Consider the following 17,311-nt stretch of genomic DNA (forward strand, 5'->3'; position numbering starts at 1 on the left):
TCATATTGAATAGATTGCAGAGGTTAAGGAGATTAGTGCTGTAACTGAAAGGGGAAGCAGATTATCCTTAGACTAGAACTACCATTTTCTTATAAAAGTCCAGCTGTGATATTTGGCTGATGTAACTTGGCTCGCATAAGGCTCATGTCTCGGGTTCCTTTAAGGTTGTGGAAAGCAGCGCTTTCCAGATCTCACACAATGGGAAGATATTGAAGCTCCTTAAAGCTGCTACTGAGGATGCTGGACAGTATTCATGCAAAGCCATAAATATAGCAGGAAGTGCCGAGAAGCTGTTTAACCTGGATATACTAGGTGAGTTCTGTGTTTCATCCTTTGGTTTTTTAGCTTTTTTTTTGTTTATTTGTTTGGTTATTTTAAGATGATGATTTGAAAGGCAGTTAGTATTTAAGAAGCCAATAAATTTTAACTCATTATAAATAGATTCTTCTCGCTGCCCATAAAATGGGGGCTGCTGAGGTAGATATTAAGGATGCCTTTTGGATACTGAAAACTTGCCATTCATCTGGTAATACAAAGTGCTGTTTTTCCTTACTGGATTTTGATCTTTGATACTTTGGTTTGTATTTTGGGTGCACGGTGGTCTAACGCAGGAGTTGTTTTATGTATAACTCACCAGCACACGTGTGGAGGTGCTGTCATGGTAGAAGTGATATGATCCAGCAGGGACTCTGCAGTGAAAGCTCAAGTTGTTTCAAGGGAATAGTATGATCCACTACTGCATTTCTTCCAATTTCATAGCTTACCTTCCCTGCTTAAATACCAGTTTTTCCTGTAATGTTTGTCTTTTTAAAGTTCCACCAAGTGTAATAGGTGCTGATAGCCCCGGTGAAATTGCAGTCATCCTCAGCCAGGAAGTCAGTCTGGAATGCAGAGCCAAAGGCTTCCCTTTTCCTGATATACACTGGTTCAAAGATGGCAAGTAAGTACGTTATGGCTTTTGTGATTGTGCATGGGGTATTCCTCCCTGCAGACGTAGAAGGTGCACAGCAAGCTCTGATTTTAGCTATGTAGCGTTAAGTTCTTGTCATGAGGTACAATTTGTGGTGGTGTGAGGTGGTTAAGCTCTTTAAGCAAAAGGTGTCATCCTGCTTTTCTTTGTGAACTGTCTTGTTACTGACGCTGGCACTTGCAGAGCAGGTCTACAGCATTTGAATCACAGAATCAAAGAATAGTTTGGGTTGGAAGAGACCTTAAAGATTATCCAGTTTCAGTTCTTCACCTCATCTTCCAGGAAAGAAAACCAAGAGTAGAATTCTTAGTGGCTTAAATATTTGCTGAAAACCAAAATGGACTGTAAATGTCTTTAAATGGTGTTGGTGTTTAACGGTATGGTTCAGTATAGACATTGGCTAGGACTCCCATATGTGCTGATGTGACTATTCCTTGCTATTTGGTGTTGATATGTTGACGCTTTCATCTAGTCAGTGCAGATATTTTGTTATTAGCAAAGGACTGTCATGACCTGAGTGATTAGAAAAAGGAACTGAGATGAGGAGTAGGACTCTGGCTCTGATACCAGCATCCTGAGTGGCCTGAGCAAAGTATTTTTGTGTTTAGGTTTCTCCAAAGAAACTAGGAATAGTTAATAATAGTAGGTTTTGATTTAAGATGATGGTTTGGATTAATGGCATTGTTCTACTGCTAAATGGTGCTCTTTAATGGTACAATTCATAGTATCATAGAATAACCAAGTTGGAAGAGACCCACTGGATCATCAAGTCCAACCATTCGATGGTTTACTGACATTAAAGGACCTCTTCTTATTACTGTTGGTTTAAACTAAAGTCGAAAGAGTGGGATCCTCTGTGAAGCAAAATTATCTCTATTCCAGGCCCTTGTTTGTGGATGATGCAAATGTTGAGCTTCTGGACAAAGGTCAAGTTCTACACATAAAAAACACTCGAAGGATTGACAAAGGCCGTTACCAGTGCAGCGCTACCAACACCGCTGGCAAGCAAGTGAAGGAGGTCAAGCTGCTTGTCCTTGGTAAGGTTATAGAATGTCTGATCCTAGAAGATCTATTAATTTTACTCATAAGATTTCTTTTCTCAGTGGAGAAACTCAGATAAATACAAATTAAAGCTCCGATCCTGCAAAATTTCAGTGTGAGCAGAACTTCATACTTGTGTGTGCACAAAGTGATCTTTTTGAGCATTTATACGTATCCGGCTCATTGTGGGTGTAGTCTCTGCAAAGCTGGCCTTTAAGTTGTCGAATTGGTGAAAGCCAAAAATCTTGAAGGGCCTTCTCAAATTTTGTTATCGATTAGATTCAACTGACTTATGTCATTATCAGTTTGGCTTCATTATTTTTGATCCATCTTAAGGAGGAGGAAATGAATTAGAAGATTTTTATTGTAATACACTCATGATCTTGTTTTTGTTAACCCAGTGCTAGAAGTAAATTCAGGAATAAGTCAGTTAGTGCAAAAGTATAAAGTAAAGTGCAAACCATATAAGAATCGGACCCTGAATAGTCTTTGAAAAGAATGTTCCAGATGTTTTTCAGGTAGTGTGGTGTCATCTTCCTTAAACTGGTGAAAACTGAGGTCGTTTAAAGCAAGTGATGTTATTTATAGCAAGAGCGCTAGCGTGATATGATGATGCTAACATTATTAGTTTTGGGAAGTTTACAGCACACTGAGTGTGCAAAGACAGGGAGAGCAGACAATTCCTGTGATGACTGTAGATAAGTTTAATGCAAATGAGGAGACAATTAGAGAGAAAAAGAGGAGAAAGAGTCATATGATTCTATGAAGAGTTCTTTGGAGCACAAACACATGAAAGCCCAGTCAGACCTGAAAGGTGAGAGGGCACAGTGCTAGCAGGAATTAGGGGGAAAATAGTGTAGAAATGCATAGGCAAGATAACACTCTTGTGCCCACACTGTGAAGGGCAGGAGTTGGAATCCATGATCCTTTAAGCTGAGGAGTCCTCATTTGCTGTGGATTTTGCTTCTGAAGGTTCTGTGTCTTTTGTTCTGATAACTGTGAACTTATAATGCATTTTTTCCGTCATCTGGGGTGTTTCTGAAGCACAGAGTAGCCACCTGCACAGAAATACGCTTGCACATCAGTCATAGTGAAATCTTCTTCCATCGTAAACAAGAAAAATGCTGTGAGGACTCAGGGGATTGTGGCTGTTGTGAGATAAGAGGAATAAAAAGCCCACACAGAAAAAATCTTACCAAATGAGCAGACCTTTCTTGAGGTTCTTCAGGAGAGAGAGGTGAATTGGTGGTAGTAGAATGGAATATCTCTTTACTCTTAAGTTTATTATTAATCCTGACTGGACAAATGAAAGCCCATAGAGGAAGTGAGGAACCTTGATGTGAATTCTTGCTAGTTCTTAGTTCATTTCAGCTGTTTTGCCCTGCTTTTGGCTTTGAGTTTTTCTCAAAACATCTTATTAAAACCATTCCCTATTTCTGTCAAAGAAAGCATTTGCTGCGTGGGTTTTGAAGTATTTATAAGTTTCTGTGGTTTTGCACACGAATTATTTAATTAGGGAAATAATTTGCCGTGGTTTGATAATCTGCAAGACCCATCTCAGAGGTGCAAATCTGTTCACCGACACCATTGAACACTTCTGTACAGGTATTTTAAATAAACACCATGGAAGTCAGTGGAAGTCTAGGATATACTGAGCATGTTTGGCAGCCGAGGAGTTAATGTGTCTGCCAGATGTGTCTGGTGCTTTCAGCAGTCATAAATTTAGTTGTTGCCAATTGCACTGTGTTTTTATTACTTCTACAGAGATTTACGAACTCTTTATATTGGCTGACACACACGAGAGCTTGTTTGCTAGAAATATCCCAGCACTGCTGCCTAGCAAGGAAGGGAAATGACTGTGGGCCAAACGTGTCAAAAATAGGAGCATAAAGCTAGACTGTTCAGCTCCTATTTAGTCTCAAAGTAAGTGACTTCATCTTCAGAAGCTTTGAGTGCTGAGCAGTTCCCGTTCCAGTCATCGTGGCTCTTGGATGTATTTGGTATTTTCAACAGCAGGTTGCTGTTGCTCACTGTGAGGGTGCTTCTCACAAGGTACACAAGGATTGCTCTTTCCCTACCCCTTGGAGATGAGAAAGGGGCAGAGCCATGTCCAAATGCATCGCAGGGTGCATGGAGGCCTAGCTGTCTGAACTTAGCACTTGTTGGAGCCTGGAAAGGGAAATGTTTCCAGGGGACTCTAGGGAGGCAGCGGTGCTTTGCAGTGCCCCTTGCTGTGACTTTTCTTGAATGTATAATGGCCCTTTGAGGTTACAGTCCATTTATGCTGTGTTCTCTTTATCCTTTCGGCTCTCAATGTGCCTCAGAATTGTACAGGCAATGTATAGCTCTGCTGAGAAAAACCCACACAAAAACAGCAGGAAGGGTTGGAAGTCTGATTAAGCTAAAATCTTTCTTTCTTATATGTTTCGTTCTTATGTCTTTCATTCTGAGATGTTTCATTCTTACGTCTTTCATTCTGAGATGTTTCGTTCTTACGTCTTTCATTCTGAGATGTTTCGTTCTTATGTCTTTCATCCTGAGATATCTAATCTATTTTAATCTACACAGACTTGTGTACTAAGGCTTTACTACTGCTGTTTTGTCTTCTGAAATAGTTCCTCCAAGTATCAAAGGAGGGAATATTACCACAGAGGTATCAGCGCTTCTTAACAATCTTATAAACTTGGAATGCGAAACCAAGGGAATCCCTGTTCCTACCGTTACCTGGTACAAAGACGGACGCCCCATCATTTCCAGTCCCCAGGCTCTGTATGTGGATAGAGGGCAATTCCTGCAGATACCTCGAGCCCAAGTATCAGATTCCGCCAAGTACACTTGCCGTGTGACCAACGCTGCTGGGTTTGCTGAGAAAATATATGATGTGGATGTTTATGGTAAGCGAGAGTTTATCAGACTTGGTTATTTGCCTTGTTGCAGGAAGCGTGTTTTGAAAGCTCTTCTGCCATTGTCCTGTAAGCAGCCTTTCTAGCTTGTCCAGCATGAACGGCAGCCAATTCCCGTGTTTATAGACTGGCCTGCACTTGCAGGGCTGTGCAGAGGGGGTTTTACACCCTGTGTTTTGTGTCTTGCAAAAAGCCCTTGACTTCAGGGGCCGTGATAGCATGCTTTGGTTCAAGTATCAGGTTGGCCCCTCAGTATAGAAGAGACATTGAGGGTCTGGACCATGTCCGGAGAAGGGCAAGGAAGCTGATGAAGGCGCTGGAGAACTAGTGTTATGAGGAATGTCTGACAGACCTGGGGCTGTTCAGTCAGAGGAGACTGAGGGGAGACCTCATCACCCTTTGTAGCTCCCTGAAAAGGAGCTCTTCCAAGTAACAAGAGATAGGATGAGAGAAAATGACCTCGAGTTGCTCTGGGGGAGGCTTAGATTGGATATTGGGAAATATTTCTTTACCAAAAGAATGGTGAGGCATTGGACCAGGCTGCCCAGGGAAGTGCTGAAGTGTCCATCCCTGGAGGTGTTAAAAAATGTGTAGTTGTGGCACGTTGGAACGTGGTTTAGTGGGCAGTGATGTTGGGCTGACAGTTGGACTGGATAAGCTTAGAGGTCTTTTCCAGCTTTAATGATTATTGGATTCTATGATCAAAGTTGTTCCTTCTCTGTGTATCCTTTCTCTTTCTCACACAAGCACACTGAACAACACTTATCTGAAGTACCCACTCTGGGTAGGACCTTTAGCGTATGATTTTAAGACCTTCAGATTTAGTTCTTCCATCTCAAAGTCCTGCAGAGCCTCTGTTTTATACAATTGGTCATTATTGAACTACATAATTTCACTTCTCTGCTTCCCCTTTGTCTTGGCTTAGCCCAGCAGCAGATTCTCACATGAAATTGTGTGTGACAGTGCCATGTAGAGCCAAAGGAGGTGGGGAGGAACTAAGCCATTTGCTTTTCATACATTTTCTGGCTAAGAAATAATGACTTGTGATGTGTTCTTTCCTTTCTGCAGTTCCTCCAGTAATCGAAGGCGATGCTGGTACCGCCCAGAACAGGCAGGTGGCTGCTGGCAGTTCACTGACGTTAGAATGTAACGCTGCAGGAAACCCTCCGCCTCTCCTGACCTGGTTAAAAGATGGTGTTCCTGTTCAAGCAAGCGACAACCTCCGCATTGTCTCCAGTGGGAAGAAGCTGGAGATTCTGAATGCTGCTGAGGCTGACCGGGGCCAGTATTTGTGTGTGGCCACAAGCATAGCTGGAGAAAAAGAAATCAGATATGAAATTGAAGTCTTAGGTGTGTGAGCAACAGAACTACTGATTTATCAGATTTCCACAAATCTAATAAATGTGAGGAGGAGCAGGAGCTGATCTCTGTGGACCCAAGGGGATGGCAGGAAGATGTGCCAGGGGTGGGTGAGGTTGGACATAAGGATGTAATTTAAGTAATTTTAAGCCACAAAATATCAGTGATGAACTACAAATCTATGCATGTCACGAAGTGAGAGAGATACCAAGATTATTTTTTAATATCACTATTTAAGATAGACTTTGACTTCGACGCTTAAATGTTGTGTTGATTGATTCTTCTTTCAGTCCCGCCATTCGTGGAAGGTGGGGATGAGCTCCTGGACTACATTGTGATTTTCCATAGCCCTTTGGAGCTGGATTGTTCAGCAACAGGGACACCCTCACCAACCATCACGTAAGGGGATTGCTATCACAGTAGGGGAATAAAATATCTGTTGGTTGATTAGGTGAGCTTTGAGGAAGTCTTTAAGAACTACCCACAAAATTTAGTGATGGTTCATATGTGGAGGACAAATGCCTGGCTCCTCTGAAGACAATGTCAGACACACAGATGACAGGATCAGGATTTAGTTTCAAAGTAGTTTGTGGCATGTTGTGTCATTTTGTGTGTCCTGGAAATTAGGGGAGGGAGATAAGAAAAGCTGACAAAACTCTCATTCCTGTGCTAATGCAACCGTACGCTTTTCATCTGTCAGTGACTGCTTTTGCTTTGGAGGTTTCTGTCCGCCTCTTTTGGTGGCATCCACTTTTTCTACTGCTTCCCAGCTGTCAACATTTCTGACTGTCTTTAGTTCCTGTTCATATACTCCCTACTCCTGAGCCTGTGACACTCAGAAGAGCAGAGAACTATCTGACATCTCCGAACTTTCCTAGAAATTCTGTTTAATAGAATTGTACATATTTTAGGAGTGCTGATCTTACTTTCATAGAGATCTGAGATTGTACTTTGTTTTTGGTAGGTGGTTGAAAGATGGTCAGCTGGTTGAAGAGGGAGCTGGACATAAGTTCTTACTAAATGGGCAAAAACTTCTCATCCCTCAAGCCCAAGTGTCGGACTCCGGCCGGTATAAATGCGTGGCTGCAAATAAGGCAGGAGAATGGGAAAGGGAGTTTGAAGTTACTGTGCATGGTAGGTTGCTCAGGAGGTGGAGAGTGGGGGGAAGCAGCAATCTATCTTTGTCTTAAATTGCTGGTAGGAAGGTGCTCACATCTTCTGTAAATGTTTATTTGTACTGGTGAGTTGAAAAACTGGAGATGAGAATAGATGAAACAGCAGAAGGGATGCTCTTAACTGTGGGATATTGCTTCTATATACTTAAATGTGTGTGTTCAAATGATACTTTGTTTCTGGTGCTTCTTCCAGTTCCTCCAACCATCAAATCAGCTGGAACTTCGGAGGCAACTGTTGTGATATACAAGTCTGTGACACTGCAGTGCGTAGCCAGCGGCATTCCCAGCCCTTCTATAACCTGGTTAAAAGATGGTCAACCTGTAAACACAGCCAGAGGGAATATAAGAGTAAGCATTACTTTTTTAGGGGATCCAAACCATGAGAGATAGTTACAATAAACCATACGTTAGTGCTTTTTGCCCTTTTGCTTCCCTCATGCTGTGATACAAAGATGCTGAAGATCCTTCCTAGGGAGTGATGGGCTTTTTACCTGAACAGGACGATATCTCAGATTGAATAACAATGTTTAGTAGACTGAATCCCGTTAGCTGTCTCCATATCAGAAGAGTCCTTGACTGTAAGTTCAGCAGCCGACTCTTTCTAGTTGTACTTGGACCTTCAAGGTCTGGTTGTCTGACAGTTCCAAGGTGGCTCTACCCGCTTGTCGCTGTGAGGCAGGATTAGGTAGGTTTTTCTGTAAGCTCTGCCATTGCAGCACCTGCCTGTACATTCCGTCCTCACTGTGAGATCCTGACTTCCAACAAGGAACCCTTCGTGGTGCTTGCATGTGCCGGGAGGTTGAGCACTTGTTGTGGCTTTGATTTACTTCAGGCTGGAGCATTTTTTGATGTCTTCGGAGTGGCAGCTCTCTCTGCCTGCAGCCTTCTCTTCACTTTGCTTGCCTGCCCCTCTGTTGTCTTGGTCTCCTTACAGCTGTACAGGTAATAGCCTGATGTCCCAGGAGTACTGGATTCTCTGAACTACCAAGATACCTCTTGCATGAATATTAGCCCCAGGTTAGAGGAAAGATAAGACTGGCTGTATTAAGCGTAAACCTCTGCTTTGCCATGATGCTTAGCAACTCTGCCTGGGATTGTTGTGTAAAGTGGTTCCCTGCTTTCTGTTTTGGTACAGCTGGAGTCTTCAGGCCGTATTCTGCAAGTTGTCAAGGCCCTTATGGAAGATGCTGGCCGATACACTTGTGTGGCAACAAATGCTGCAGGAGAAGCCCAACAACACGTTCGGCTTCACGTGCATGGTAATGATGTTTCTGCCTCTAGTGAGAAGCTACGTGTGGCTGTTGTAAGGCAGCTTTTTCACATCTGTATTCCTTTCTCTTTTAAGCTCCCTGGCATTTTTATCGTGTCTGCACATCCATCTTTCAGTTTTCTTTCTTGATCCCACTCCATCAGTAAGAAGTCAGGACAAAAAAAAGCTGTCTGTCTGTCTTGGGATTTAGCCTTCCTCGTGTGATACTGAGGGTCACAGAAGTGAGCGTGTCTTCCCAGTTAACTTCTCTCTTCAAAGGTATCCCGGAAAGCCAAATGCGTTGCCACTAACCCGTTGCTCCGAAGGGTACTTGAGGTTTTGAAATTAAGAGGTGTTGCATCACCACTGGCATTATTAATTTGTTCAAAGTTTTCTGGGGATAATGGTATTCCTTGTGGCCATGCAGTGGGGAAATTTTATAGGAATGACTTTTCTGAGAAGGAAACATTCCCGTACGAGGGGATTTTTCAGACTGTTTAAAAGTAATTATTTTGCAGATAAAAATAATATACAAGCAGTGAGGGAAACTTCAGCAGCTGTTGTTTGCGTGTGAATTTAATAAATGCTCCACCATGATTTGCATATATTTGCCTCAGCGTGGTGGTCATGAAATATTGTGCGTTCTTGGTGTGACGCGGTCCTCAAAGGATATGGGATATGTGGGAGTGAACTGTGGCAAAATGCTCGTGATAAGTATCATTCTGTTGACTTTCATTGCCAAACTGGGGCAGTAAAAGGCAAATGTTAAACCAAAACAAACAGTAGTTGCAGTATCTCCATGGGTGAGACATAGAAACTGCACTCATCTTGTACTGTGATAGTTGCATTACAGTTGATTTAGAATCATAGAATAGTTTGGGTTGGAAGGGACCTTAAAGCCCATCCAGTTCCAACCCCCTGCCGTGGGCAGGGACACCTCCCACTGGATCAGGCTGCCCAAGGCCCATCCAACCTGGCCTTGACACCTCCAGGGATGGGGCAGCCCCATCCTGATAAATCTCTTTTGCTCTCCGTCTTCAAAGTGTCGTTATCTGGTGTTTCTGTCATGTTGCAGATTTACAGACTTCAGTAAGGTAAAGAGCTTTATTTTATTAAAGTCGTGTACAAAGTTCAGTTGAATGTTAACAGTTCGAGTGAGATGAGCTTGCCATGTTAGATGAATGGCAGGGGTGTTGGAACTAAGTGATCTTTAAGTTCCCTTCCAACCCAAACTATTCTATGATTCCTGCAAGTCCATTTTAAGTGCTATTTGTCCTGAAAAAGCAGAAAGTAATAAAAATAATATCTATTAACACTAATGAAGTTATATGATTAGAGTTCTCCTGTTTCAAAGACAAACCTCCGTGAGAGATCCCTCAGTTATCCAGTCCTCAGTTGAAGCTTGTGCATTTCCTTGCCCAAGGTTTCACAAAGGCAAGATTACTGTTTGATTGGATGTTCTGCTAGCTGGGTGGCTGAATTAATGAAAACCTGATGCCTTTTTCTTTTCCCAGAACCACCCGGTCTGGAAGATGCAGGGAAAATGTTAAATGAAACAGTGGTGGTGAATAATCCAATCCATCTTGAATGCAGAGCGACTGGGAACCCTCTGCCAGGTACGCACGTGCACTTGGAGAATGTGGAGCAGCTTTGAGAACAGATTTTCACTGTTATGGGTCTTCTGAAAATAACGGATATGCTGAATGTGAAGCTAATTCTGTAGGTTTTAAACACTGGGTAATAGAAAAGGGCAATATGTGATTGATATGGAGTAAGTATTGAGATTAATATGAGGAGGGAGCGCCTCTTTATCAGGGATTGCAGGGACAGGGTGAAGGGGAACGGTTCTCAGCTGAAAGAGGGGAGATTGAGATGAGATCTTAGGTAGAAATATTTTCCTGTTAGGGTGGGAAGGCCCTGGCCCAGGTTGCCCAGGGAAGCTGTGGCTGCCCCATCCCTGGAGGTGTTCAAGGCCAGGTTGGATGGGATCTTGGACAACTAAATCCAGTGGGAGGTTTCCCTGCCCATTGCAAGGGGTGGAACTGGGTGATTTTAAGGTCCCTTCCAACCCAAATCATTCCCTGTTCCTGTAAGAGTAATTTTCTGTATTAGTTATTAGCAAAACCTAGGGATTTTATGCTACTAATATAGCAGTTTACGCTTGTGCTGATATTAGTCCCATGTGCAGAAAAATGATGTTATGAAATTTCAGATGAACATCCCAGTTCACCTTCCTTACGTTTTTAAGAATTCATTGTCAGCAATGTATTATTTTCTATTATTTTCTGGAATAGTGAAAAAGCAAGCAGTTTGCATGCAGTCTTGTTCATCGATCAGGCCAGATTACTTCTTGAATGTGTCTCTTTCACAGCAAATATGTGTGCTGCAGAAAATAGTTCTATAATTATCAGTTTTATCAAACCAAAGAGTGAAGTGTTGTCGTGAGTTGCACTTTCTGCTGATGGAGGGTGCCATCTTTTGGATGAGATACAAAAAAGTCCTCAGGTTTTGTTGATATAAAATTTTCTCTTGGAGTAATAGGAATTTTCTCTTTTTTCAGCTTTTTGGTCCTAGGTGGTTCAGTTCAGTGTAACCATAGGGTAAAAGCTGAAAAAAATTCTGCATATCGTGTTATTGCATGTTTTTAAACAGTTGCTGTTGGCCTTGGTATGAGATGAGTAAGTCCCCCCTGTAAGTAAGCATTGTGCGATGATTTTTTAACTTCACAGTGTTTTTTTTCTTAAATACATTATAGGATCATAGAATGCCAGGTTGGAAGGGACCTCAGGGATCATCTAGTCCAACGGTTTTAAGTGATATGCAGTTCAAATGAGATGGCCCAGCGCCCTATCAGGCTGAGCTTTAAAAGCATCCAGCGTAGAGGAATCAACCACTTTCCTGGGAAGATTATTCCAATGTTTAACTGTGATCATGGTGGAAAATATTCTTTTGGAATCCAATCGGAATCTCCCCAGGAGCAACTTATCCCCATTCCCCCTTCTCTTTTCCACGTGGCTCCTTGTTAAAAGGGAGTCTCCATTCTCTCTTGGCAGACACCCTTTATGTACTGATATATGGTAATAAGGTCTCCCCTAAGCCGTCTCCTCTCAAGGTTCAACAGACCCTGTTCTCTCAGCCTTACTTTCCCAGTCCTCTGGTCATTTCAGTGGCCTTTCCTTCTCTGGCCCCTCTCCAGCCTGGCTGCATCTTTTTTGTATAGTGGGGAGCAAAACTGGACGCAGGACTCCACATGTTGCCTGACAAACACTGAGTAAAGTGGGATAAAAACATCTTTATCTTTGCTGGTGATGCACCACAGTGTCCTGCTGGCCTTCTTCGCTGCTGCAGTGCACTGTTCACTCACATGAAGCCTGTTGTCCACCAAGACCCCCTCCTCCACAGAGCTGATCTCCATCCAGGTAGAACCAGTCTGGGGTGCACTCCAGGGTTATGTATTCCGAGGTGCAAGACCTTACTCTTATCTCCACTGAACTTCATAAGGTGCCTGCTAGCCCACTTTTTCAGCCTCTCCAAAAGATGTGGTGCCCAGTAGTGTCACGTTTGCTGTTGACTTGTGTAGGCACAGTCAGTATTTTGCACAAATATTAAGTATTTCCTCATTTTCTAGTTACTTTTTAACATTTTAAATTATGATTAATATTGGTTTGTAACGGTTGTTGTGTGTCTGAAACATAACTGCAAAGTTTGAAGACTTCTTTGATGCCATCACTTGTGCTGGGGGTATGTTTGGCAACTCTTCTCTCTTCCCTTTCATTCCGCAGTTATTACGTGGTACAAAGATGACCGTCCGCTCACCAGTGCTCCCAGTGCTGCTGTCCTGAGCCGAGGGCAGGTTCTGCAGATCGAGGGGGCTCAGATCTCTGACACCGGTGTTTATAAGTGCATGGCTGTCAACACAGCAGGCACAGCTGAGTTGTTTTACAGCCTCCAGGTTCACGGTAAGGATTGTGAAACTTAGAAAGGCTACCTGCATGTGCCACCTTTGCTCTTTTTGAGTTTCAAGCCTGCTTATCAGCCTTACCACCTCTCATCACACCATCGTACAGGAAGAGTTACAGCAGAGGTCAGAGGGAAGAAAGTTCACTCTTCTGTTTGAATTATAGAATCATAGAATCACCAGGTTGGAAGAGACCCACCAGATCACTGAGTCCAACCATTCCTATCAAACACTAAACCATGTCCTTCAGCACCTTGTCCACCCGTGCCTTAAACACCTCCAGGGAAGGTGACTCAACCCCCTCCCTGGGCAGCCTGTTCCAGTGCCCAATGACCCTTTCTGTGAAAAATTTTTTCCTAACATCCAGCCTAAATGTCCCCTGGCGGAGCTTGAGGCCATTCCCTCTTGTCCTGTCCCCTGTCCCTTGGGAGAAGAGCTCAGCACCCTCGTCTCCACGACCTCCTTTCAGGTAGTTGTAGAGAGCAATGAGGTCTTCCCTCAGCCTCCTCTTCTCCAGGCTAAACAACCCCAGCTCTCTCAGCCATTCGTCATAAGGCCTGTTCTCCAGCCCCTTCACCAGCTTCATTGCTCTTCTCTGGACTCGCTCCAGAGCCTCAGCATCCTTCTTTTGGTGCCATTAGAATGCACGTTTGAATTAGGAAAATGGGGTAGGGGAGATCAGTTCTAGGAAGAAAGAGCAGCAGCACCAGATTTGTGGAAAAGGTATTTTATCGCTTCAGCAATTTGGAAGGCCTCGCAGTTGCTGGGTTTTGCTGTAGATGACTCTGAAGCTCACAGTAGATGAGGAAAGGACACAGATCAAATGCTCTTTCATATTCCCAGAGTTTTAAAGAAAAATGTACTGTCTCTTAGAAGATGAAGTGGAAGCATGGGTGTTTGCAGACATGAAGCACCTGATCAAAAGCCAAATTGGAGCTTTTCCACCGATTTCAGTGGCTTTTGGATGACGCTGTAATCCAAATTCTTACCTCTGATACATGCATGTGCGTGTAGCTGGGTGTCTGTGGGAGTCTTCCATGCAAAGCTGTGGCTCAAATTTGGCATGGTGTCCCCAGCCGAGATGCACGTGGAGTATGTAGTTCTTATGGATGTTAATTAACAGATAACGAGTTGGGCAGTACATCTCCATGGGATTAATGACTATCATGGGAGAAATTGATATCTCAAGACATGGTCAACAGCAATTAACTCCACCCAGTGATTAATATCCAGGAAAGATTTAGAGCCAAGGTCATGATTCTGGGTAAACTGAAAAATGAAAAATAACTCCTCCATATATGCGTGTCTTTTTATCGGTGGCGGAGTTTCAGCAGACATGCCTGGAGTTTTCTAGGGAGCTAATACTTTCTGACTTAAACGCATAAAATCATTTCCCCTGCCAGAACAGAATATGTGCAGTTGCAGCCTAACTAATTGTATCAAAGGAAGCTGAAACATCTATGAACGCGCCTAATTCAGCTTGTGTCATGCCAGGCTTACAAGAGCATTTTCAATTTATCATGAACAAGTTTATCATCCCGTTTCCTTCAAGTTTTTGAGTTGGAGAAGAGAAAACTTGAGGTTTTTCTCCCTCTTAATAGAGGAAGTGAGAATGCTTAATGGGAAGCAGGCTCTGGAGTGTCCTGTAAGGATAGCTGTGCGGCGCTGACTGAAAGCCTGCTCTAGATTTCTGGATGGCATTGTGAATGAGCACCCGTGTTGGGTGATTACTGGCTATACTCAACGTTGTTTTTAGCAGTGTTGTGGATACGGTAGCTATGGCAGAAATTATCAGATCATATTTGAATTAAAACCAATGCTTGATACAGCAGCCTCAACACTGAATGAAACCCAGCAGGACTCCTGAAGGAAGCAGGTAGAATTCCAGTTTAGTATACACGTGTGATTTCATTGTATTAATTTTTTCCACTTCTTTCTCACCGCAATAGCTTTTACAGGTGGTTGAGAACAATGGGTTCTGTTGTAGTGAAATAGGGGAACTGTGCATATGTGTAGGGGAAAAAAGGTTATAAAATCACACTTGCTTTTTCTCTGTCCTTTCAGCTGTTACTGGATCTAAGAGTAGGTAGTTGAGTTGTAGGCTTTTAGAGGTTGCTGAGTTTATGGATGAATCTTATTTCAGTTCAGAATTTTTATACATTTTTTTCCTCCCATAGGATATATGTGAACAGATCACACCATTCTCTTTCTAGAAGTCATTTCAGGTATTAAGTTTTGTACTAACACTGACTGCAAAGCTGTGTTACCAAGTTATTTGTGGTAGGAGCAAATAATGTTGCTTTGATTCTCCCGATGAATGAAATATCTCCCCTTTTTTTAATACTTCTTGTCTCCCCTTTAATGTAGTTAAAGGGAAGGAAAAAATTTTTCACAGAAAGGGTCACTGGGCACTGGAACAGGCTGCCCAGGGAGGGGGTTGAGTCACCTTCCCTGGAGGTGTTTAGGGGACGGGTGGATGAGGCGCTGAGGGACATGGTTTAGTGTTTGATAGGGATGGTTGGACTCGATGATCCAGTGGGTCTCTTCAAACCTGGTGATTCTGTGGTTCTACAAAATTTGCTGAATTGTGCACTTACAGTAAGTATTTTGAGATGTTCCATTAAGATGAGGTTACCCTCCGGCAGGCAGATGGTCTCGTCTGGTAACTGTTCACATCTGCTCTGCATGCCCCATTTGTAGCTCTATGTATGTATTTTCTTCGTGCAGCTTATTGTATAAATTTCCCCGTGCTCTTAATGTCCATCACAGAATGTAGATGGAATATTGTAAGAGTTTAGGGGCATATTTCCAGGTGTTATGTTATTCCTGGGTTTCGCAGCTGTGCCCTGGGCTGTGGGCCCAGCCCTGCTTCCCTTGCTCCTGGTGCTTTCATTGACATTACCTGCCTGCGTAGACAAAGAAGGAGTGGGATTTGGCATGGAGCAAACAAGTTCAGTGGGAGTAGCATGAGAAATCTTGCTAACCATTTGCAGAAAGAGAAATAATGTCCAGAAGTAAGTGGCCCGTATGATTTCATTGAGGTTAATGCTCTTATGTAGCTGTTTGAGCTTGGGTTTGGTTTTTTTCCAGTCCCGCCATCGATCTCTGGCAGCAGCAACACGGTGACAGTGGTGGTTAATAACCTGGTACGGCTGGAGTGTGAAGCAAGAGGCATCCCTGCACCTATTCTGACGTGGCTAAAAGATGGAAGCCCTGTTTCCAGCTTCAGTGATGGGCTGCAGGTACTGGGGTCAAATCCCTGGGCTGTTTCCTGTTGTGGTGGGACAATGTTAAACTGGTGCAATTTGATGGAACAGAGTAAGTTAGAGGTTTTTGGAATGAAAGTTTATGACCTTTTGCTTTAGGTTGTTGGTGCAAGTTTAGCTGCGGTAATTACTGCGTGAAGTAGAAGATATGGATATATTGAAATAAGATGGTCCTTTAAGCTGATTTTGTGCTGAGTAAGAGTTTGCATTGACAAATTTTTCACTTAAGGGCAAGAAGAGGAAATTGAACCATGTTCTCATGCTGAAGAGATCCATAGAGTTCCAGATCATGTAATACCTCATTCCATGAAATAGTAATTTGGAAAAAAAGAAAGACCTCTGATGTAGTGACCTTCCAGTACCTGAAGGGGCTCCAGGAAAGCTGGGGAGCATACTTGTTCACAAAGGTTTGGAGTGATAGGACTAGGGGCAATGGGTATAAACTGGAGAGGGGCACATTTAGACTAGACATAAGGAGGAATTTCTTCACGATGAGAGTGATGAGGCCCTGGCCCGGGTTGCCCAGGGAAGCTGTGGCTGCCCCATCCCTGGAGGTGTTCAAGGCCAGGTTGGATGGACCTTGGGCAGCCTGATCCAGTGGGAGGTGTCCCTGCCCATGGCAGGGGGTTGGAACTGGATGATCTTTATGGTCACTTCCAACCCAAACTATTCTACGATTCTATGTAAAGAGATATTTCAGAGTTAAAAGAAGAAGGCATGGTTTCTTTTTGGAAGCTGATTCTATGATCTAAAAAGAGTGGGGAAGTTTATACACCATGTGAACAACTCAGGGCACAGAGAGAAGGCGGGACAGAATGTTTGAAACTGGTAAGAATTTGGAATATCCCGGTCCTGCAAAGATGTGTAACTGCCAGGAGTTCCCTACGGAGTTGCACGATGTTAGGCTTCTGCTTTTTCAGGTCTTGGAGAGCAAGAAAGTATAGGGAAGTATAGGGAGCCAAGAGATGGTGGGAAGCAGTGGCAAAATACGTATTTAGGGTTTGGATGAAATCCAGTAGTTCTCGCTGCTTGTTCTTTGCATTGAGGTGTGTATTCTTGTTGTGTCTGCTTGTTTTGCAGGTTCTGTCTGGGGGCCGAGTCCTGGCATTGACGAGCGCTCAGATCAGTGACACAGGAAAATACACTTGCGTGGCAGTGAACGCTGCAGGCGAGAGCCAGAGAGATATTGATCTCAGAGTTTATGGTGAGATTTTCTGACAGATTTATTTTTGGTCATGAGAACTGTTCCTTGAGCTTTAAACACACTCTGGCCCACACCTTTAGCAACATTGAAAAAAAAAATTGTTCCAACCCATAATGAAAGGCAAAGTGATGGGGCAAGGGGGTGTGTCTGTGTAAGTAAAAATAACTTTACACACATACGTACACA

At 43.2% G+C, this 17,311-nt stretch overlaps 1 protein-coding gene across 1 annotated transcript in view; it reads left to right on the plus strand.

Moving 5' to 3' along the window:
• Positions 1 to 17,311, plus strand: part of HMCN1 (hemicentin 1) — a 201,198-nt gene that overhangs the window by 101,319 nt on the left and 82,568 nt on the right. The window contains exons 28-40 of the mRNA XM_069862338.1: positions 165 to 312; positions 814 to 940; positions 1,853 to 2,007; positions 4,627 to 4,905; positions 5,983 to 6,264; positions 6,564 to 6,672; positions 7,238 to 7,407; positions 7,642 to 7,796; positions 8,584 to 8,707; positions 10,212 to 10,313; positions 12,480 to 12,656; positions 15,746 to 15,897; positions 17,002 to 17,125. Of these exons, the coding sequence (XP_069718439.1) occupies positions 165 to 312; positions 814 to 940; positions 1,853 to 2,007; positions 4,627 to 4,905; positions 5,983 to 6,264; positions 6,564 to 6,672; positions 7,238 to 7,407; positions 7,642 to 7,796; positions 8,584 to 8,707; positions 10,212 to 10,313; positions 12,480 to 12,656; positions 15,746 to 15,897; positions 17,002 to 17,125 (2,104 nt within the window). The remainder of the gene's footprint in view (positions 1 to 164; positions 313 to 813; positions 941 to 1,852; positions 2,008 to 4,626; positions 4,906 to 5,982; positions 6,265 to 6,563; positions 6,673 to 7,237; positions 7,408 to 7,641; positions 7,797 to 8,583; positions 8,708 to 10,211; positions 10,314 to 12,479; positions 12,657 to 15,745; positions 15,898 to 17,001; positions 17,126 to 17,311) is intronic.

The sequence above is a fragment of the Phaenicophaeus curvirostris genome, chromosome 8 (genome assembly GCF_032191515.1).
Source record: "Phaenicophaeus curvirostris isolate KB17595 chromosome 8, BPBGC_Pcur_1.0, whole genome shotgun sequence".
Lineage (NCBI taxonomy): Eukaryota > Metazoa > Chordata > Aves > Cuculiformes > Cuculidae > Phaenicophaeus > Phaenicophaeus curvirostris.